This window comes from Cygnus atratus, chromosome 1, assembly GCF_013377495.2.
Source record: "Cygnus atratus isolate AKBS03 ecotype Queensland, Australia chromosome 1, CAtr_DNAZoo_HiC_assembly, whole genome shotgun sequence".
Taxonomy (NCBI): Eukaryota; Metazoa; Chordata; class Aves; order Anseriformes; family Anatidae; genus Cygnus; species Cygnus atratus.
In genome coordinates this window covers 180,152,754-180,176,573 of record NC_066362.1, presented here as the reverse complement: position 1 = coordinate 180,176,573, position 23,820 = coordinate 180,152,754, and the positions used below count along the sequence as shown (strand labels likewise).

The 23,820-nt window shown below is 50.1% G+C and overlaps 1 protein-coding gene across 1 annotated transcript in view; it reads left to right on the top strand.

Moving 5' to 3' along the window:
• The first annotated feature begins 21,777 nt into the window (after window positions 1-21,777).
• KPNA3 (karyopherin subunit alpha 3) overlaps window positions 21,778-23,820 on the top strand; it is a 53,035-nt gene continuing 50,992 nt past the window's right edge. Inside the window, exon 1 of the mRNA XM_035553337.2 lies at window positions 21,778-22,042. Within this exon, the coding sequence (XP_035409230.1) occupies window positions 21,965-22,042 (78 nt within the window). The 5' untranslated portion in view covers window positions 21,778-21,964. The remainder of the gene's footprint in view (window positions 22,043-23,820) is intronic.

The following is a 23,820-nucleotide window of genomic DNA, read 5'->3' as shown; positions in this document are numbered from 1 at the left end:
GTGCAAAACTTTGTATTAACTAATACTGTAGATTTTATGAGTCCTCTTGAGATTGTACAGTGGCAGCAAGATAGGAAGTCTGAACCAGGCTTTGTGTATCCATAAATAAATTGAACTGACAGGGCACGTGATACGGATTGCATATAGATCAGTAGAGTTGTTATTCTGATAATGCTGGAACTGTTTATGGTGCTCCAGGATAGATGCAGCCTGGTAATACTATTCCAAGGAGCTTAAAATCCTAATTAGATACTATAAAGCCAGAAATACCTTTTGAGGATTGCCCGAAAAGGGGAGGGTTCAAAAGTGACATGTCAGATTGTATTGGGTAATACTGGATCTGAAAAAAAAAGAAAAAAAAAAAAAAGCTCTCTGCAATGAGTAATTCATTTGGTTAGTATAACCCCTAATTCTGTGGTAAATAGACATAAATGAGGTGTGGGGGAGTGTTTTTTACTAAGCTTGTGCACGCTTAGACAAAAGAGTCATGTCAGGATACTGCAACATACACACTGCTGAGAGAAGCTTTGTGATGTGCGTTGGGTCTCTGAAATCTCACGGAGAGGTTTTCTGCTCCCAGGCCTACCAAGGGCGCTCGGAGGTGGCTGTACATCCATGCAGGTGCAAACGTTCATGTGAAAACAGACTTCTAGGAGTATTCATGCTGTGTTTTTGGTTTTTTCCTTTCTGCAGGCTTTCTTGGGAATGGAAGGCCATGCATATAGAGGTATGCAAAAATAAAAGGAATAGACTCCTAGTCATTAACAAGAACGCCTTAACCACATATGAGTGAGCTCGTTGATTACTTTTGCAGTACTCGCTCAGCTCTGTTACCAGTTTGTGTTGTGCCGATGTTGATTTGCATACTGAAAACTGCTCAGGCTCGTGGCTGAGATAAGGTTTCCCAAGGTGAATCAGTGAAATGGGTGCCTATGTGTCTTTGTCACTCCAGGATTTAAGGTCCACGGCTAAGGCTCCCCTGAGCTACGACATTTTGGAAGGCTTTGGAAATTGGGTTAACTATCACCTCTTGCTGTAGTGAGGGACCTGGTTGTGTAAATATGTCCAAAACTATACAGTATTTGCAGGACTGCTGCTAAAGATTTTGAACAAATCTCAGTGCCAAATGATCCTTTCACTGTTTTGTCCCTAATTCCCAAATAAAGTGCTTTTCAAGTTATTGACATCTTAGATCTGGATTTCCACACAAAAACTGAAGGGGTTCGGGAAAGCTCTCAGATGTACAGTGGCAGAAATCTTGTTTGCTTGGATGGTGGATGTTTACAAATAGAGTATTTGCAAGAACAAACAGTTGGTAGGACCAGTTCCTTCCTGAGCTGGCTTGTTTGAGAGCCTTTTTTTTTCTTTTTCTTTTCCATCCAGACATTTTAGCTTTTCTTAGACCCTTTTCTAGCCCTGTGTTGGACCCAAGGAAGCCTACCTGATCTGGCTGCCCAGATGAGTCAGCAGAAGAGCTCTTTATCTCCCCACAGGGAACAAACGTCTGACACTTCTGGGGAAGAGGAATAGCTTAGGCACTGGAATTTCCTTTGCTGTTGTCAAGAGGTGGGCTGGGGATTAAATGAGATCGAAAAAAAATGTTCTTGTGAGGAGACATCTGCTAAAATGGAAGATATTCAGTGTGAAGAGATGTGCACAAATAAACTTAATGCCACTTCTCCCTACTTCCAGAACCCGTCAAGAAAAAAAAAAATCTTTATGTATTTAGTTTGCCTTGTGCATGCAATCTGATTCAAGATAATACAAGGAGAGCAAAAATGGAAGCCAAGTCACATCCATGGAAAAAAATGGCAAATTTAAGAGACAAGACAGTCCCTAGCTTCAAGAAACATGAAGACTTGAGTCATTTTTCTTGGATGTGCTCATTTCATTGGCAAGCAGTGCATGTTAAAATCCCCATTGTTGAGAAATCTAAACTCCCTTCTGCCTTAAAATATCTGTACTCAGTATAAGATGGCTTATGACCTTTTCATAAGTAAAAAGGTACTACACTGAATAACGATTTCAGTAGTTTGGTGAGGATTTTGTCTTGGAAAAATGCAGTCTTCAGCCAAAGTAAACTCTGGCACGATAGAGATAAGCTGGTGGAAGTGGCTTGTTTCATGGTAGCATGCTCTGGACAAAGTCATCTCCTGTCTGTAGGATGGGAATAGTCCCTCCTCCTCCAGCAGGATGTCAGGAGAACAAACCTGGGGAGCGTGAGGCAGCTGGGGCCGTGTTCAGGCTGCTTGTATGCTAACGCCTGTCACAACTCCCTCTCTCCATTGTCTGAGAAATCGAGTAGGAGCAGTCTGAATCACTCTCATTTGAATGTAGTAGTTAGAACTCCTAAATCAGGCTCACGGAGTAGGGGGTGTGAACACACCTTCAGATGTGATGGTGAAGGGAGGGCCGTCTAATAATCTTTGAGTCTCTGTATTGCCACAGATTGCTTTAGGAGAGGATTGGGCTGATTTTTCTTGGCTTCTCATCTAATTTATCTTCTTTTCTATCTGCTCTGAAGGCCCATTTTCCCCACAAGTAATAAGACAGCCATTTTTTTTGTCGCATGTTGTCAGTTCCTAAATTCTGGGAAACTTTGTCCCTATTCAAAAAGCGAAGGTCGACATAATCCTGCCAGCTAAAGCCCCTGCGGGAGATGCGTGTCGTGCAGCACAAGAGCTCCGCTGATGCTACGTGAATCACTTCCTCGGCCAGCACGAGCAGCAGCGATGGATGGATGGACGTTTTTGCCGGTGTAGCCCCACGTATTCCTGAAGCTTTTCCTCGCAGGGCCGCATGAGTGGGCTGGCATCCCCAGCTAGCGCAGCCCTGCGGGTGGGAAGGAGCTCTGGGCTGGTGAGTCTCGAACTGTCAGAAGCACTGCTTGTAGCTGCTCGCTGCCCTCAGGAGGGTGTCACTCTGCTGAAATAAATAAATTAATCCGGTGTTACAGAAATAGCTCTGTCCTTACCAGGCGAGCTTTAGAGGCCAGCACGCTGCTCTGCCCGTACCGATAAAGCCGTCCCGTTGTGCAGGTCACCTTAGTGCCGCTGCTGTCCCTTCTCTGTAGGATGGGAATCAAGGTATTTCTTTTCTCTCACTCTTCATCTTCACCCAAAGAGACGTGGATTTCAGATTCACCCTGGGGAAAAGGCCAGATCCCCCCAGTCTGTCCAGTTCTGTATCTGTCCCAGCGCAGGGCTGTGGGGGAAGGCAGACCCCGACCTAGCGCAGCAATGAAATACCCAGCCGTGCTGTATTGTTTAGTGCCTTGCTGTTGCCTTCAGGATTGCTCTGTAAGAAAGTAAGTTCCCTTTTAGGGCCATCTCTGTTTCTGCCCTTTGTTTCTCTTCCTTCCTTATTTTCCTGCCTCTAGACGTAGCGACACGCATGATTTATACCAGTGCAAGCCCTGTTGTGTTGACGTGAAAGGATCTGCAGCTGCTCTCGTTAGCCTGATTGGCAAATTACTGGGTGATTTTGACTCCCCAGAGCCTGGAGACATTTTGCACTAGGGTGAGTTATGCTGCCCTGCTGGCTGCCCAGTTCCTCTCGTGGTCTGCGTGATCTCGTCCTCGTGCGGAGTCGCAAGTCGCGCTGGCCTGCAGCCAGGTTCCGCTTCTTTGTGCCCATGCGCTCCAGAAACTACAGCCAATGTGTTTCTCTAGATAGCTCGATGCCTTCCTTTGTCACGCTGCTTTCACCTGGTCCTGGTCTCTATCCTCTGAGAAGTCCCGATGTCCCAGCACAGCTGCTCCAACCGCTGTTAACTTGCAAGCAGCCTAAAACGCATCGCAGAACGGTGTTCGTTGCGTAAGGGGCTCGGACGGTGCCACGAGGCGCTGCTTGGTCCTTCCCCCTTCCCCAAGCTGCTGCTCCTAGCAGTGTTGAATGGTGCACAGAATTTCAAACACACTCGTTGGCTTGTTCACCTTGATGGCAGCACATAAATCATGCAAAGCCACGCCGTCATATCGGATTGCCAGCAGGGCAGGATTTGGCACACGCTTGTCCAAGTCACTCCTGTACCTCTCCCCCAGAGCACCGGTGGCTCTCCCTTGGGACACGATGCCTGAGGGTGGCTCAGGGCATCTGGAATTGCTCTAAGCCTTCTTTTAACTACCAGTAGCTGTCCCGTGTTCTTTCAAACGCCATGAAGAAGACACTTTAATAATAAAATGTCCACGTTAGGTGAAGCCAGAAGTCCGCTCAGCTTGGCGTGCTATATCCTGCAGAATACCCCGGTGATTATCCAACACGGGTGTAGTGTAAATCACAAAACAATTCTCAGCATGAAACCTGCGACACCAAAGTCACCCCCAGACAAGAACAGTACTCTCAGGAGCACAGAGCCACGTCCCTCTTTATCCAGGGATTTCGAAGCTTCCAAACTGAAGCTGAGGAGAAGGGAGAGCATTTCCATCCAGGAGCAGCCAGGAGCCTGGTGGTCAACGGATTGTCCTGCGGGTAGGTGGCCTGAGTCTCTGCCAGGTGAAGAAGAGCCTCGTTACCCATTTGCTGGCCAAAAATTGCAAGTGCAGAGCCAGTGTACAAATACTTACATAGTGCAGGCAACATACAGGAGGCATCACCACATTTCCACCCTAAAGCAGCAGCGGTCAGCTTGTGACCCGTGCAGCTTTCTGGAAGAATTAACTCAGTCTGTGACCCGTTCCCAAGGGAGTATTTGGAAAAAAGCTACTTGGTGTGGCACAGTAAATTGAGGTTTTGATCCCCGCTTCTGGAAAACAGGTGAGGAGGGCATGTAGCATGCGTGCAGGAGGCTCAAGATTTCTGGGAAGACTCAAGGGATTGGGAGAGGCATGGAGTTTTCCTCCAAAACACACGCTGTGGTGTAAATCAGGGTGGTGTGCACAGGTGCATTGGCATTATAGCTTATTTCCCTCTTTTTGATGGACATAAATTACACTGCTAACGCCTTTTGGCCAGAATATCTGCTTCCACGCTTGGAGAGGAGAGAAGGAGGCACGGGAATCGTACAGCCCGAGAGGAACAGAAAGGAAATAACTTCTGCGTTCAGACAGGGCTGCAGTGCCTGAGAGGAGAAGCTGCACAATCCCAGAGCCATTTGCTGAGCCGCGCGGTTCAGGATAATTCTAGGCTGCCTGTCCGTGTCAGAGAGCTTTTGTTAGTTTAGGTAATTCCTCTTCTAATGCATTTTGAGCAAGGTCCTACAACTGAAGAGTTTTTCTTTTTTTTTTTTTTTTTCCTTTTCAGTCTTTTCAGAAAGTAAAATGTCCCTACCTCCAGCTCCAGGCAGTGCAGCGATACGGCCACATCTTTCATGTCTAAAAGGAGTGGGGGCAAGCAGGATTGCACCGTGACTGCAGCAGGACACCTACTGCATCCGTCTGTCCTTAAGCCGTGTAGAAACATTTCTCCCACACTGACAAACATCCTCTGTTTTTCAGCGCACAAGTGAAAACAAAACAAAAAGAAGGCAAAATAGAGGAACTCAAATGTGGGTGCAATCGCATCCTTTTAAAGACATTCACAAGGTCTAGCTGAAAGCTGGTCAAACTTGCAACCAAAACCTTGTTTTGTCTTGTTTTGTTTTTTCTTTCAGTACAGTATGACTGCTGAGGCTGCACAGGATAACAGAGTTCACCTTTGTCGAGCATTTTTAGTCCAGCAGCAAGGAAGAGTCGCTCAGGGGGGAGTTCACCGTGGTAATGATTTCTGGGTCCAGGAAAGGGAATAGTCTTTCTCCACTGATTTGCAGGAAACAAATAGCAAGCCTGTCTGCTTTCAGGTAGGTCCTGAGACCTGGCAAAATAGCTGCTAGCAATGCTATTTGCATTTGCAAGAAGGATGCCTGTTTTTTTTCCACTATATTCTAATGAATTTTTCTAATCTTTGTAACCACTTCGTCAATATCTCAGAGTGTGGCAGTGGAACTGACATCGGCAGGCTTTGGTGGGATGTGAAATACCCACACCAAGTGATAAGCATGAGTACCTAGTGTTCTGGGGGATATATTGTTTTGGGAGAGAGGGACCTTCACAGCATCTCTTTTAGATGAGCCCCACAAAAACCTTTCTAAAGCCCTCTGCAACACAGAGTCCAGGGGAGAGGGCACACGCACCATCGGATGGCAATGAGGGCCACCTCGGAGGGAATACAGCCTTGCAGATGCTAATTCACACCTAGGAGCTACCCTGCACAAAAGCAGCTGGGATTGAGCTCCCCGCTCCTTTCTGGACATCAAGGGCATGACAAAACTTGCAGCACTGATGGTTTAACCACGGGGAAGTGCAGCGGGGCAGAACCAGCAGGAGAGACGGGATGGAAGTCGGGCAGCGACAGCCAGAAGCCCGGCTGCAGATGCCAGGCAAGGTGTAAATGCAAAACTCCAGCAGCAACTGCCTTCGTAGGCAGCAAGCGGCTTGAAGAGCAGAGTAAATAGCCAAAAGGAACAGAAAATATTGCCGTGCGGATGGGAGCGCTCTCTTTAAGCGGGGCGATTGGCACGTGCGGGCACGGCATTGAAGCGAGCTGCGGGGCCGTGCAGGCAGCGATTATCATTAGGGCTCATTCAAACGCCCATTCAGGGAGGCTTCTGCTCCGCGCGGCTCTCCATCAGTCCCCATTGTTTCATAATCCCGCTGTACCCGATGTTGGTTTTATCCCGAATAAGTCTGCCGCGCTCGTTGCCCTCCCCGGTGACTAAGCCGGAGCGCGTTAGCGATGCATGACTTCATCTGGCTCTTTTCTCTCAGGTTAGCTACACGAGAGAAGCCGTCTCTGGTAATTGCATAGCACCGCTTCAGCTTCTTTGCAAAAGGTTGTTTTAGGGGAAGGCACGGGGATATGTGGGCATCCGAGAACTCGCTGGCAGGGGAAACAACTGTTCGCTCCCTGCTAGCATGGCAAAGCCCTCCTGAGCAGCTCTGCACGGACAAATTTCCATCAGACGGACGGAAACCTCGCAAGACCGGGACCAGCACCAGCCGGGCAGCCAAGGGCTCTCTCCCGTGGATGTGGGCAGTGGAGGGGATGCTCGGCCCCATCAGCTTTTCCCGCTGAGAGCACGGCCGTTGCTGGCCAGAGGATGGGGTGGACACGGGGACTTCAACGCAGTTACCTCCTGTCCTGAAATCATCATCCAGCTTCAGAGTCAGGTAAGAAATAACTTATGAACAAACCTGTTTGAGAATCTGGCTTCCCAAATGTCATGGGGAGCAGCCTCTTCAGTTCTGGGGGTGAAAGGTAGACTCAAAACCCTGCACGTCCTTCATCCCAGCATCTCCTCCTTTCTCCCATGGTGCCTCCATGCTTGCAGCACCCTCCTGCTGATGAGTTGCATCCATCAGAAATCCCATCCCTGCCCGAGCCCTGGTGTGCTGAAAACTGCTGCCGGGGCCTCCCTCACCCTTTTTCTGTCTGGCCCCATCACCTTCCACAAATCCTCTTCAATGCTCCTATTGAAACCTCCAAATCAGGTTTCCAGGAGGAATTCGGAGCTTCCCCTGGGGCAGGTTGAACCGACAGGAGCTGGGTCTCGTTGTGCCTTTCTGCGTGCTGCGCTTCACAGGTGGGTGCTTCACACGGCCGAACCCTTTCCACCACAGTGAGAGGAATGCACAGCATGGACATGTGTTGTTGTTGTGGGGTCTCAGAGCTGCTGGGTGTGTAAAATATAAAATGTAACATAAAATATAAAATACAATATAAAAGGTGTGGTCCTGGGCAACCTGCTCTAGGTGGCCCTGCTCGAGCAGGAGGTTGGAGATGACCTCCAGAGGTTCCTTCCAACCTCATCCAATCTGTGATAAACACATCTTACATTTACAATCCGTAGGTATAAAGAAAATTTATATTGATTATATAAATCTCGCATATACAACTGTAGAGTTTATGTGAGAGGAGAAGGTGCCTCCTCTCTTCACCCCACTCTTTGGTGCCTGGAGGCTGCCCCAGGATGGGACATGTGGGATGACCCAACCCGTACCCAGGGGATCCTAAAGGGCTCCCCACACCTTCTTGAGGGGGATGTGCTGAAGCCATGAGGAGGGATGGAAAGGTAACCTCGTGGTTTGGGGTTCACAACTCCAGATTGGGGCTTGGGAGCTGCTGGCTGAGCTCGCAGCAGCCACTAAATCCCCCTCTGGAGCAGGACCTTGGTGAGGAGCATCCCAAAAGGTGCTTTCCACTGAGAAGCCACCTCAGGTGCTGCAGGATCCCTACGGGACCTGGGCCAAAGTGTGGCGTGGCAGCCAGCCACCTGGCAGTATTCACCTGGGGACCTGCTTTAAATCAGCAAAAATGCTGAGCTGTGAGACCCGAAAATAAGCTCAGGAACCTAGGAAGGGTTTTTACCCTCGGTCTGAGCCTTGAAAGTGCAGCTGGATGTGCTGGCCCAGCCCTAAAGCTGCTAGCATTAATACAGGCAAATGAGCCCCCTAAATAGAGAGTGAGAGAGGAAAATGCCAGCACCAAAATAGCTGCATTTTGCAATTTCTGTTTTTTTCTGAAGCATGCAGCTATACTAACAAGGGTGTCTTATGTCTGTAAGCCCTCCAGAAGAGGAAAGTCATAATGAAATGCTAACAAGTGTCTTATCTTCACTGAATGCGGATTCACCCCCTCCTAATTTTCTCGTCTTTGTAACTTGTGAATTTTTGAGTTCATTTCCATATTTTCTGAAATTCCTATGCATCATCCGTTGCCGAGTTTTAGAGCATTAACTCCCCAGTACATAACAATTTTGTAGCTGAGTTTTGTAGCATTAACCCCCCAGTACACAATTGTGGAAGGAAAGCCCGAACTCTGGCACTAACTCACACAGCAGAAACTTAGCGGTGGCAGCCTGCTGATGCCACCACATGAAGAAGAAGGGACGGCAGAAAGAACGAGTCTTACGAGGAGCGGCTGAGGGAGCTGGGATTGTTCAGCCTGGAGAAGAGGAGGCTCAGGGGCGACCTTATCGCTCTCTCCAGGTACCTTAAAGGAGGCTGTAGCGAGGTGGGGGTTGGTCTGTTCTCCCACGTGCCTGGTGACAGGACGAGGGGGAACGGGCTCAAGTTGTGCCAGGGGAGGTTTAGGTTGGATGTTAGGAAGTACTTCTTTACCGAAAGGGTTGTTAGGCATTGGAACGGGCTGCCCAGGGAAGTGGTTGAGTCGCCATCCCTGGAGGTCTTTAAAAGACGTTTAGATGTAGAGCTTAGTGATATGGTTTAGTGGAGGTCTTGTTAGTGTTAGGTCAGAGGTTGGACTGGGTGATCTTGGAGGTCTCTTCCTAGATGATTCTGTGATTCTGTGAAGGACGTGCACCCTCAGGGTCATCATTACCTGCGTCTCATCAGCCACGGCCCTGTGGCAGACCCTCCCAGACCTCTTCCCTCTCTTGCCCTGTCCCCAAAGCCAGTCCCAGTTACCTCCAGCACCTCGATGGAAGATGGAGATTTGAGAGGAGCAAGATCTCAACGTTCTCCTGGGCAAGAGCATCAGGCAGGAAAATGAGCCAAGGGTCTCCTACATGCTTGAGCCCTGTAATCTGCACCACAAGTCTGCAGGCTGGGGGGTGTCCTGTCACAAAACAGGCAAATCTGGTGCTAAAAAGCAGGAAAACAGGCTTGAATAAGAGCTTTATGAGATTGCCATCATGATGGTGAGTAACACGTGGCAAATGGCAGTGTAAATATTCGCCCCTCAGACTTTTTGCTGTTTGTCTTGATACTCCTTTCGCTTCATGGAAAGTCAATATTTGCAAGGAATTAACTGACAGGTTAAATTACACATATCAGTGTAAAAGTATTGTTCCTGCAATTAGGATGCGAAAAGGATACAAATAGCTTCCTAGCTGGTTATTTCAAAAATATGCAAAGTAAAATAGAAAATGTGTGTTAAATCAAACACTCTGGTGCTGACTGATGCTAAATCACCCAGGCTGGACAAGAAGCTTTTCCTGGGATGAAATGCCTTGGCTCACCTTGCTGCATGCGGTGTTGCTGAAGCAGGGGCCCGGCATGGTTTCTTTGGCAAGAGTGATGCCGTCTGCCTTTGGCTTTCACCATCCTGAACTATTTGTGCAGTCCCAGCTCCTGCAAGGGATGAACCTGCCGCTGTTTGTCCCGGTGTCTCGCTGCAGGGAAGGACGGCTCTGGGTGTGAAATCCAGAGCCCTGCACGCTCCGGGGATGCTCCTGGTACCTGCAAAAAAAACAATGAAGTGCAGTGCTGTAGCTGACCTGACTCAGCACATCAGCCCAGGGTATCCACGTTTCCCTGTTGGACTCGGGCTCTGAGTATCATCTCTCTTTCCAGCAGGCCACCACAGTGCCCTTTGGCCATCACGAGTCACCCCATCACCCTTGGACACCCCATAGGTGGCCGGTCCCACATCTCCAGCATGCTGCTAGATGCCCACACCATGTGTCAGGGTTATCAGGAGCGTGCCCAAAAAGCCAGGGCTTCCCCAAAACCTCCTCCCTGGCAGCTGAAGGTAGTTCTCAGCGTAGGATGGAGAGGTGGTTGATGTCTGTCAGTGCTCAAGAGGCATTTGGACAATGCTCTCATTGATATGCTTTAACTTTTAGTTAGCTCTGAAGAGGTCAGGTAGTTGCAGTAAATGACCTTTGAAGCTCTTCTAACTAAACTGTTCTGTTCTCTTCCACCTGTCCCCCCTCCCCTCCCCTCCCCTCCCCTCCCCTCCCCTCCTCTCCCCTCCTCTCCTCTCCCCTCCTCTCCCCTCCTCTCCTCTCCTCTCCTCTCCTCTCCTCTCCTCTCCTCTCCTCTCCTCTCCTCTCCTCTCCTCTCCTCTCCTCTCCGAGAGAGCATAAAGTTGCCAATCTCATTCTTTGTTTGGGGAGATAAAACTCAAAATATGGTAAAACTGATTTTTTTTCACCCAGAAGAGGCACAAAAACGCAGTATTTTTCCCCCATCTTCTTTCCCAGACCCACTGGTCTTTGCCGTGCACCAGAAACCACCATCGTGCTCCAGTTTGCTCCCTGTAAGCTTGCCTAAACTCCGACGTTGTCAGCAGTTTACTGTGTCAGTCACCAGGAGACATCCAGGACACCAAAACAGCCACGGCGTTGCGAAACCACTTGGCATACAGGTCAGCAACTGTTGCTGCGTGCTGTTCCTTTCACCTTTTCCTCCTGCGTTGTACCAAGACCCACGAACGATTTTAAGAGGGTGACTAGCATCCCTCAGCACTTCTCAAGGACGCTGTCGCCTCCTTAAAGTAATGAATCCGTGATTCATGGCAAGTAATTTCATGGTTTATATGTGCTTCTCTGTTGGGTCTGGGATGTGGAATCAGTCGTCGTCCCCGGATTATGCGTGTCTGTGCTGAGAGGCTGAAGGTAATAGGCACAGCGTGTCGCACCCACGCTCATTGCCTGGCAGGCTGGTGTGCGATGGCTAAAGGAGACAATTTAACCTTTAATCTCCCTACTTTCTCCCCAGGGCTTGCTGGCTGCCGGCACGCAGCTCCTGCACATCACGGGAAGCGGGGACAACGCATGTGAAGGCAGAAAGCAATGCCCCATGCTATGCCTGCGGGGAGCCTAGCAAAGAAGTACAACCCATGGTGAAATCTGCTGTCAGGGCCCAACAGAGAGGCCCAAAAAAATGCAGTCGAGCTAAACTGGTTGTGAAGAAACACAAGTGCAGCAGAACCAGCCACCAGTGCACTTTACAGGACTTGTGTCTACATCTAAAGCCAGAAAACGATGATTGGAAAACTAATTACCTAGCCTTTACCGGGTTCTTCAGTCAGCTGGTTCTCCCCTTTGCTGCTCTCCTGCTGCCCAAGGAGAGATTTGTACGGTCAGCGCATGAATGCTGCAAGCGAAATACCGTGGGTGAGAATGGAAAGCGTGTGGGGTCTGCTGAGAGGACAGCAAGGGTTGGTGGCACCAGGGAAAGTGGCCCGCCTAGGTCTGAGGCCATCCAGCTTGTGGTCCTGCTTTGTTAGCAGTAGGCATCTGCTCTAGGTCCCTTCCCTGCTCTTTGGCTTCTCAAAGTGGGTTACAAAGCCGATTCCTTGTGCCATGGACAGGGCTGGCACCCTGGGATGTCACTGCTGTGATAGGCTGCTTTGGACTGAAACTTGGGACCATTGTTCTGGGACTGCTGGTGTTTCGCATGCCCATCACCGTGATGTCTTCCATGGCTCTGAGTGGCCTTCGCAGAGCTCCCCTACTACTGAGCCACCAGAAGTGCGACCTGGGCAGCAATTAAGGAGAGCTTGTGAAAGGCATCTGCCCTCTAATTCATTGTTTCGCTTCTCAGCACCCTTTTGGGGAATAAAGTGAAACGTGGGTGCTAAATAACGATCGCTCGGAGGGATTTATTGCTATTTTAATGTTATATAAGTAACTTCCCAAAACTACTGCTCCGAATAACATGTGTATATTGGTCAGATATATCTAAGATATGAAGTTTTAATAGCTCCATTTGTCTTCCTGAATTGCGTTTCTACTAGATTTACAAAATGTGTTCATATTTCACTCACTCCCTACCCATATGGGTTTCTAATGATCTGCATAGAAATCTTATCATCTCCGGCTTAACTGCTAGATGAAGAAGTTAAATGCGAAGGGAAGGCGAACAGCGGGTGGCTCCTTCACCCCTCGCAACCTGCAAGGATTTCCCCTCTGGCTTCAGCATCCCCACATATGTTCCCAGTGCTTGATACCATCCAAAACAGTAACCGCAATTATTATCAAACCACCAGCAGCACCTAGCAAGAGCCCGAACAAAAACCCAGACGTGTTAGTTATCAAACCAGGTATTTACATCTAAATGCATCTCAGTCTTTTGCATCTCTGGAGGAAGCGGAGATGTTTATTCTGGCACGTTCCCCACAGCAGCCTAGGAGGTTTTGAATACAACAGCCATCAGTCAGTGCAGGCTGGGTGCGCTCAGAGCAGAGGGACCCCCTGCGCTGCTGTCATAGCTGTGAGCTTAAATTAAAAAGCACAGTTATCTTTTGTAGCCTGGAGCACTGCTATCTCTTCAAACACAGGGATGCTCTAACTCCTTTTACACTGATGGAGCAAGGATTCACTCAGTATCCTCTATACAACTTCAGAAATACATGTACACACATATGTTTATGTATATTTATATAATATCTGGGGCACCAGAGCACTGATGGTGGCCACAGCGATGTGCAGAGTGAGGAGCCCGGGGTCTTTCTAAGGGTCACTCATCTGGGACTGCCTCCAAACCATGCCCCTATCACTTTTGGTTGTTCCAAACTGATGAAGAAGCTTCGCAGGGCTTTTGGTTTTGCTGCTGTTGGTTTTCCTCCCTGCTTATATTTACCTTGGCAGGGCAGGAAGTACCAAGTCGCGTTGCTGCAGTTTTGCTGGAGGGCTTCTGGGAGGTCCTGGTGGCCTCTGGTTTATTAGCTGGCTCAGAGCATGAAAAATAGCCTAGGAAGAAGAATAATATAGGCATCTATCCTTCTCTTTTTACCTTGGATCGGGTCCCTGACCTGGCTCACCACCGGCTTTGTGGCTGGAGGGGCGATGCTGGAAGGCCAGGCATCGAGCCCTGCCTGCAGCCTTCCCGTGTGCCGCTCGTGGCTGTGGAAGATAAACAACTTACTGGTCTGTGCCCATTCCTCCTGCCTCTCCCCGCCCCTCGTGGCCAAATAAATTGGTATTAAATATCACTTTCAGCTATATTGTAATACCCACACCAGGCTGGCTCACACCTGGTTCAACTCAGCCAGATTTTACATCAACTATGTTGAATCATCACAAAACGATCCGTGAGCAAATATTTGGAGAAAGCTCCCTCCCCTCTCAGTTACTCCACATCCACATTTTTCATTTCATGTCGTGTTGTCATCATCATGCGTCAGCTTCGATATAGCATTGCCAATACTCATGCTGTTTGAGGTTGTACTTTAAATCCACTGCAGCTCGAGACACAAAGTGAAGTAGGAATTGCAACCCTCCTTATTCATTTTCTTTTGCCCTTCCCTTCCCTTCCCTTCCCTTCCCTTCCCTTCCCTTCCCTTCCCTTCCCTTCCCTTCCCTTCCTTTCCCTTCCCTTCCCTTTTTTTTGCTCTCTTTTTTTTCCTTTCTTTTATTTTCTTGCCTTGCCCCTTGCCTGGGGTGATGCTATCCATCCGATGATGCTGGGGACAGGAACAGGGGCAGCTGTAGTGGTGCCTCTGGGCTGCAGATGGATGCTCCATGTAATTCTTGCGTTATTCTCGCAGCCATGCACCTGCAAGCCCTGACGGTGCTGTTACAACGGGCTCTCATGAGAAGTGATCACCACCGGTGCGAGAATCACCCTTTCTTTATCCCCTCTTTTCCTGTTCCTTGGCTTCTGCTCTTGGTTCACAGTGGGGGACCCCACAAAACACACGCACAAAGCTTCACAGGCAACCAGCGTGCCACACCTGCCCCCAACAACGTGTGCTCCCAGCAGTGCCAACAGCCTTGTGAGCAGGAACTATCAAGAGGGATTTGAGCATATAGATATGCTCAAACTATATATATATGTGCTCAAGATATACATATATGGAAAAAAAATTATGGTTACTATGGGAAATTTGTTGGGGTTGGGGCACCAGTGGAGGATGCCCAGCAGAGGATGCTCCTCTGGGGACCTCCTGTTCCTTCTCTTCCCAGCTGACCACTGGGGAGAGTTTTCCTTTCCCTTTTGTTTCTCTATTTTTATTTTTTATCTTTCCCCAAAAGCGACCTTTGGAGTCAAAGCTTTCCACCAGCTACAGATCCTGTGACCAAATCTTTGTGCAGCTCCACCTGTCTCAGCATCCTCTGCACATCTACCTGGGGGAGGACACGGGCAGCTGAGTGCCAGCCAGCGAGTACCGATGGCAAACGGTGTCCATCTTCCAAGGAGACCACATGCCCAGCAGCCCTGATGCTCCTGCACTGGGGATCACGTAGGGATGGGCTCCAGGTGACCAGGAGGTGAGGTCCACGTGGTGCCCTGCAGATAAGGTCCATCCATTCTTGGGGTGAAGTCAAGGTTCATCAGAAAGGCAGAGAGAGCTGTGAGCAAAGAAACGTCCCGTGTAGGTGATTTTTGCATCATCGTCCATTATCTTCAAACATTTGAGGCAGCATCAAAGGTGAAAACAAACTCCTGCCCTTAACCAAAGCAACCCAGAAGGCTTCCCGTCGTGATTAATGGCTTCGGTCCAAAGGGGGAACACGTAAACATAGAAAATGAGGCCAGGATCCATTTCCCTGCCTCTCGTCTTCTGTGTCACCATCTCAGTGGCATTTTGCTGAGAAGAGCAATGCCAAATGGGTTCACGGTGCACGAAACACATTTGATATCATTAGAAAGCCATTCAAAAGGATGAATGCCGGCCTACTTTAAAAAGTGACAATGTAAAAATAGAGCTCTCTCGCTTGACACGTCTGGCCAAGTAGAGCAGATCTCTCTGTGTGCCCAGAAAATAGCTGTTTACCTTCGTGACTGAAACGAAACTCTCTCGCTGAAAGCACGTACCCATCTGCTTAGCCTTATGCGCGTGTGTCGTCTGGTTACTTCAGTCAAAATAGCTGTGCACATTGTTATTTTCAGAACTTAGGACGCTATTGCCATGGGGACTGAAGATCCAAATAGATCTTGAGAGCAGATCACGAGAGGTTTTAAAATAAAATTGCCGTTTCTGCCAATAATCACGTGAAACTGGCAAAACATTTCAACGTGTAAGCTTGGGGGCTTGCTGCTGTGCTGACTTCTTACAAATGGAAGTTACTGAGACAATAATATTACACGTTGTTTGTAACAGCACGGTACCAAATGTATAATTATTTGCAGGCTTTAAATATGTAGAACCTTTCCTCCAATGAATGGGACATGGTGGCAATAGCCAGCTCTAGTGGTACGTGTTGATAGCAGAAATATAACTACGCTTGAATTTTCTCCCATTAAGGCACACAAAGGGAAGTGTGCCTTGTTCCAGGATCCCACAGCACTGCATCTGTGATATCCTCTATGAGATATACTTACATATATATAATATATATCTGAGCAGAAGCTAAGGCTTGTTTTGCAGAACAGAAGCTACAGGAATCTGCCTCCACTTCTGTCGTACACTTGGGTGTAACCTCTGCAGGGAACTGATCTCAGCTCTCACAAATGAAGCGATGTCAGGGCAGGTTAATACTTGGATATGAGAGCACGAAAGAAAATCCGCCTTTCTTAGGATGCTGTAATCAGAGCGGCATTAACCAGGGACAGGAACAGCCTGATCTGGGAGGGCGCAGGAGGCACAGCCTGCACAACGCGCATGCAACAGGGAAATACGTGTTGTGTTGCTGGCACCATGGGGAGCAGAAGCCTCCTGAGCCACCCCTGTAAACCCTTGCCTTGTCTGCAGTAATTATTCATCTGAAATTGCCTTCGCTTATTAGAAAAGTTCTTAATCTGATTTAGTGAAATCACATCAAATCCACTTGAAGGCTCTTGATAACCTTCGATGACGTGAGCGCTGAAAACTGCTTTGGTGTCACTGCGATTCCACTCTGAGATATTTCTGATTAAAAATAAAATAATAATAAAAAAGCCTATTTCTTGCAGTGCAGGTAGCAAGTCCTGTAGCTCTCAGAGGCTGTGTTTAGGAGAAAAAGTATACTGTTGACACGTGCCAAAATCTGAAACTGAGCATCATGGTTTGTACGGTGAGGTAGAGCCGTGGGGGATTGCCTCAAGCTCATTCAGTCTTCAGGACAAGGCTGTCTGGTTTGTAGCAGGTGGATCTTCTTCATGCTAGAACTTACGGGCTGAAATGTTAACCTCTACCCGCTCTTCCCCATCCATCCAGGTCCCCTTGTCACCGAGCAGCAGTTTTTGGTCAAGGGGAGCAGCAGCCACTGGTGGGAGCAAGCTGTGGGTCTTCCCATGCTGGCTGACTCAGAGTCCAGGAGCTCCAGAGGCAGCCAGGCTTCCTCTTTGCCATGAAGCAGAACCAAACCTCTCCTGCTCCAGAGGGTGAGGAATGTGGTACCCCATACCCTGTGACCAGCACATTTAAAGGAGGTCTTCGTTACCCTGCAGAGAAAGTTTCCCAAATCTGATGACATCATTGACTTTGTTATAGAGCTCTTCTGCAGTTATCTCCCTTCCAGACACGCTTCCCTCTCGCTGACTGTGCTGCCATATTCTGCACATCTGTAATGAAGAGAAGAAAGCAAACTCCCAATTATGCCAATTAAATTATCCACTTTGAAATATAAATTAAGAGAGCCATCCTGCAGACAGTCACTCCCAGGTCCTCAGGGACCTTTCCTGTAAACAGAATCCCTTTGCTGTCTCCTTCAGGCACAGTTCAGTCTGTGTCAGGAATTTCCTGGCTCTTTTTGGTGCTGGGGCTGGGCATCCCCAGGCTGCCTGTGCTGGAGGGTTTGGGCCATGGAGGAGACCTCCCAGAGCTGTTTCCACCAGCAAAAAAAACAGCGAACCCATTGTGGTACAGCCCAGACTCCTATTGCCTGCATCCTAATGCCATACTCCAGGAGGGTGATGGACCCATGGCTCTGCAAGCTGTATCTCAGAAGCTTTGCTCGTGTCAAAGCTGTGGGTAGAATGGCACAGGCTGCTGATTATTAACTGCCTTAAATTTGGGAGGGCTGGCCAGGCCCTGGAATAAGCCTCAGTGCCCCCTCTGGTTCTGCAGCAGCCTGAAGCTCAGATGTCAGGAGAAGGGGACATCTTCACCTCCAGGTGTGTGCCCAGGCACCAAGGACGTCCTCCTCCTCCTGGGGCTGGCTGGGCCCAGGGCCAGCTCTGGCAGCCCAGCTGGCTGTCCTTGAATCAAAAAGCAAGCTGTGAGGAGCCTTGGCGGGGACTCGCTGCACTTCTCTCTGGAGCTGCTTTTAAGCAGGGCTCTGGCCCTTGGTCTCTGCCTGGGCTACAATGCAGCTACGGCTATACCTGGCCCGATAACTCACCAGTATGGACCCTGACTTGAGCTGGGACTGACCACTGTGGTCTGGTCTGGTGATCTGGGCTTTTGGCTGGCCCTGGCTACTGTCACCCGACCAGCTCTTCTTGTTTGTGTACCACGAGAGAGGGCCCTTGTTCACAAAGCTCACAAAGCCCACAAAGCCCCCACCCCATGTCCACCTTGCTGTCACCCCTGGCCCTGGTCCACCTTCTCTTACTGAGCTGCTCACTGGCAGTGGGAAACAGCATAAAATGAGGAAACTCTGGGGTTTCTTGTGAGAATAGTGGAGGATGAAAGTGATACTCTGTCCCAGGAGGAACTTCCCCTAATTGTCCTGCCAAAGTGTAGACAAAGATGCTGAGGCAGCAATCTGGCTCTTAGACTGAACCCAGGGGGGCTGTGAATAACCGGAGGTGTTACGGTTCCTCCTTCACTAGAAATGTCCCCCAGCTTCTGGAAATGCTGGTGTAAAAGCCAGCTGTCCCATCGGTGCTCCTGTTCCTGGTCTGCAGATACCAAGGCCTGCATAAACCCAACCCCTGGGCTGCTCACTGGTTCTTCCAAAGCCAGCCTCATGCCAGCTCCTCTGCCAGTTCTTCGTATGGCCCCCAGAAGCAACTTCTCCCAGCAGCAAAGCCAACCCTCTGGTACTGTCCTGGCACAGATTTCCTCCTCTTGTCCATCAGAAAAGCATTAGAACAAGAAAAAAAGTTGATGCTTCCCCCAACACTTCCTCAGGTTCGTTTTCAGATGAGGGGTTTCCTGACCTGGGCGTGTATCTTTGTACACAGCCACTTTCCATGGGTTTCTCTTTGTTGGATCTCTCGCCTCTCCTTCAGGCATGTTGACTCGTAGCATCCACAGTGTTTCATGGCAGCCTTTAACAAAGCTTGAGTCTTTACCAGGATTTACTTCATGTTCATTACTAAGCCTTAGTCACCATGAGGTAAGAACATAACTTTCCCTATGAAGACAAAATTTGACTTCAGTGACAGTAAGTACTGCAAACATTTATTAATAGCCTCCCTCTATCAGACAAGGGAAAGCAAGCCCCAAAATCTGCTGGGAATTAGGGAGCACTTGAAAAGCAGCAGATTTTATAGAGAAAAGCTCCCTCCTGCTCCACTGTGCCAATGGTCTTATATTGTCACGGCAGTCTTGCAACCCAAGCCAGAGATGCTTAGGCATCCCATTTTGGGATGGGTGAGCAGGACATGAGACTGATGAGTGGTTTAGGTGATCTTGGAGACTTAATTAACAGTCCTTGCACCTTTCTGTGATTAGAAGTGGCACGATTTTATGGACTGTTTTTGACAGCCAATTCAGCAGCAGCAGTTTGAGACCACACCACCTTGCCAGCTGCCCCCCTCTTCTGCTGGGAGCAACATGAGGCACCCACACCTCCTTCATGCTGTGGGTCTTGGCTTCAGCTACCTGTGACTGTGGATAGAGAGAATGGGGAGCTGACACATGTTTTATTCACCCCTCCTGCCTTCTGACAGCCACTAGCAGGGTGGGACTGGCAACAGGTCGCATCTTAAATCACCGCACCTAAATCTCCCCAAGCCTTCTTGCAGGGACAGCCGGCAAGAGTGTGACTCAGGTTCATCACATTTCTTTCACATGCTGGTTTTCTTGCAACTATATTGACTGGCAGATATAGGCAAGATTACAGACTGCAAAAGAGCAAGTGACTAGCTACCACAGGAGTAAGCAGCCTCTTGACACTGCATTCTTGAGGTGATTTCCAAAATATGGCAGTATCACCAGCTGGGTCAATTTGTTTAGCTGAAACCAACAGATCGTCCCAGAAACAAACACAGCTCAACTCTGTTCAGCCATGGGATACCCAAAGAGCTGTTACAGTCCCTCATCTCTGAATTGTTATGAAAGATTTTTCCTCCCCATGCCTCTTAAGTGACAAAATTTATATTGTTGAGGCACTAAAGGCACTCACAGACCTTGCTGGCCACAACCAGCCTCGCTTCTTCCCCTTCACCTCTTCCAGTGGCCCAGGAGCCCCATTTCAGCCCAGCCCTGGACATCAGCCTACCTCAGGGCCCATGGCCAGGCAGGGCTGTGGTGGAGCTGGAGACCAGCCCTGCTGCAGCACTGCTGGGGCAGGGACTGATGGCCCCAGGGGGCTGAAATGGAGTGGGAGGGGGCAGCTCAAGGCCAGTAAATCCTATGAGTGTGCTCGAGGGCTTGACATGTACATTTCAGGTCTTGGTGGCCCGGAACATGTTAATATGAAGCTCATGTGGTGAGGAAGAATACCTACCCTGAACCACAGGGTTCACTCAGTTTTCAAAGTAGCAAAGTACTCGTAGTATCTGTTAATTACAGTGCCAAAAAGTAGTACTTGCTTAACTACATCAAAATGTTTTCTCTCTGAGTACATGCAAGTTTAATTATGTAGTCATGAGCACCACTTTATTCAGGCAATAAAACTGATCAAACTACCATGTAGCTCTGTCTAAGAGGCATTCAGTACCTGAGGGTCTACTAAGAGGAATGAAACGCACTACAGACACTCTGATAGGCTTATACCATGAGGAGGAAGAAATGGGACAGAAAAGACATCGCCACAATTGCATCTATAAATTTTATCTATCTGGTGGAACGGGTATAGATTTATGGATTGGTAAATTGAGTTGTCGCAGTCTGGGCGCTTTCCATTTCTTATTTGTAAGTTTTCCATGTTACCTCATAGGTTATATTGAACAAAGCTCCTTTGTTCGTGGCAATGGCCAGCAACTCCTGCAGAGGATAACTGCAACACCCTGTCTGGCAGCGACCGAGCCGGCGTTGCTCTGATGTCCGAGTGGGTCTGAGTAAGCCACAGCTGGCAGCTGCAGCCACCTTTCTTGGCGGGTAAAGCAAAGCTCTCAGCTACTGAATCTGCTTCAGCAGCTCTGCTGAGGACAGCTGGGCAGCTGGATCCAGTTCCCCTTCAAAACTGCAAGTGTCGGGCCCAGAAGCCGCCTCTGACATGAGCCGTCTTGACAAACGCCGTAACACTGCTCATGCTGCGTGGGCTTTGCCTGCTCTGGGCTCCTTCTTCTCTTCCATTGCTAGCAGTGGTTGTGAAGCATTCCCAGGTAAAAAAAAAAAGTCAGGAAAACGCACAGAGGGACGTGTGTCAGGAGCCAAAACTGCGTGGATACAGGAGGGATGGAAATGATGGAAATGTTACACCGGTCCCTTAGATACACACATTTGGCACACAGCTGAAAGACGGTGACGAAGCACAAGTCTTTCAGACTTTATTCCTCTGCAGCAGGCTGCAAGCCTCACTATGGCAGAGCAGGCAGCTATGGGTCGCCGCCATTTCGGTGACGTGAAGAAGGGCTGGGGGATTAAGGAGCTGAGTGATTAGAGGGGGACGCTCTGAAAATGGGGTCTGTAGGGACATGTCGCAGACCGTGAGGTGGTGTCAAGCGGGCTAGGTGTGAACATGACACATTTTGGGGTATTTTGTGTGGGGGGGGACAGGTTTTTTGGGTTTTATTCCTCAGAAATAGTGTTTCACGGCGGCCTGGGGGCTGAAGTAATTTTGACGGCTATGGGGGGGGATTTTTTGGTCACAGCGGGCGCGCTGCCCCCCTCAGACACCAGGGGAGCCCCCATGCAGAGGGCGAACGCCACGGCCGCTCCCTGACAGGCCGGGACCAACGGCTCCTCCCGCTCCACGTGCGAGGCCGCCGCCCTCGGGGGGAGGGGGAGGGGGGCGAAGAACTACATCTCCCACCATGCCCCGCGCCCCGCGGGTAGCGCAGCCTCTCCGCAGCCCGAGCGGGGCGGGGCGGGGCGAAGCGGCAGAGCCGCGCCGCCATTGGCCGAGCCGCGCCCGCCGCTCTCGCGGTCGCTAGGCAACGGCGCGCGCGCCCGTGCCGTTCCCCCCCCCCCTTTCCCGTCCCCTCCCCTCCCACCACCGCGCGCGCGCTCTCGTCACGGCGCGTCCCCCGCCCCTCGCGCGAGCCGGAGCCGCCGCCGCCGCCGCCGCTGCCGGAGCCGCCTCAGAGCCGCCGCCGCCGCCATGACCGACAACGCCGCCGCCGCCGGGCTGGAGAACCACCGCATCAAGAGCTTCAAGAACAAGGGCCGCGACGTGGAGGTGGGCGGCAGCGGCGGTGGCCGCGGCCTGGCCTCCCTCCTCCTCCTCCTCGCCCTCCTCCTTCCCGCCGCGGCTGAGGAGGAGGAGGAGGAGGGAGGAGGAGGAAGGCCGGGTGAGGGTGGGGGGGTGGGAAGGCCGGCGGCGGTTTGTTCTCCTCCGTCATGAGGGCGGCGGCCCCCGGGGGCTGGAGAGGAGCACAATGGGGCCGCCGCCGGGGGGGGGCCGCCCCCGGGCCCCGCTGAGGGCCGCTGCGCCGCCTGCAGCCGGCCCTCGGGCTTCGTCTGGCAATATTCGGGGGGGTTACGCGCTGCCTCGCCCCAAAATGCCGGGCTGGGGGGGCATCGGGGGGCCCCCTTCACCCACGGGGGTCCCCTCTCACCCCCTGGCCCCTTCCGGCCCCCCTCGCCCCCAACGGCCTCCACGGGGGCGTCCTCGGTGCCAGCCCCCATCGAAGCCAGGGGGAAAACCCCTCACCTGATGGTTGTTTTTTTTTGGGGGTGAGAAACGAAAAAAAAGGGGTGTGTAAGGGTTGTGCTGGAATCCCACTCCCAGCCTGGTGAGGGTTCACAGGAACGGGGAGCCGAAATGCGTGTCAGGTAACTGCCGGGTTCTCCTCAGGGTGCTCGCCTCGCTGCTGGTAACCCACCGCGATATGATCGCCGAAACGCACCTCTGTCACCGATCCGGCCGGGGTTTTAGCCCTCCAAAAGCACATTTCGTGTCTGAGCAGAATTCACACCTCTGCTGCTATTGTTTGGGTGGAGACGGTTCTATGCGGGTCAGCCTTGGCAGCGGCAGTGCCTTTAAGATGACATTCACCATGTAAACTGTTCTTAATTTTCGCTTAACTTAGTGACAGCGGGTCTTTCTCACGGATAATATTGTCTGCGAGGAGCGTGTTAACTTCAACACTCCTGGCTAACATTAGTAAACGCTAGCAAACCGCTAAAAATTACCCATCTTTCCTTTAAGCGGTTGCTTTTCAGGGTAGGAGGAGGCGTGGTGGGTTTCTTTTTCCCCTTCTTATCCAGCGAGGCTCTTCCTGCTGCTGCTCCTCATTCATTTTGTCCTTGTCTCATCTCCCCGTGTTGCTTGCTGGCTTTGTTGCCGCTTTCCCAGCCACTGGCCTGAATCCATCGGAGCTCTAAACAGGGAAAGGTTAGGTATGCTCATGCCTAGCGCGAACTGATCTGTCACCCGTACTTGCTTATGTTATAGCATGCCCAAGACTAGGGGAATTAAATATCCGCCTCTGTGGGGGGGAGGAGGAGAATCAACTGCCTAAGCTCCTCTGGAATTAGTTAGACCAGACCGGCTAAGGTACCTTAGCTCTCAGGAGAACAGTTCCTCCTGAAGTGGAGTAATTATTTTGGAATAGGGTATTTGCTGTTACAGAGAAGTATATCCTCTAGGGTTATCTTCCAGTATGCTGACTGACTTCCTTTTGTAGCTGAGCCTAAGACTTTGCCAGATAACCATGTTAATGGTGCCGGAACCAAAGCTTTCACCCATGCTTTTGAAAAAGCATTAAAATCAAAGAAGCACCTTTCTTCTGGGGGCACCAAACAGGTGAAACTCAGGAGTGAGTAAAAGTTGTACACTCGTGCAGGTATGCTAGGTGAATTTAGGTGCATTTCTCATTTTTCACAGGCCTTTAAATGAACCAGTGTCTTTCATGTTTTCCAACGCGTCGTGTGTGAATTTTTTTACCATACCTCCTTTTTGACTTTTTTTTTTTTCTAATCATGGTACTTATTCAAAAGTTCAGAGTATTCTAC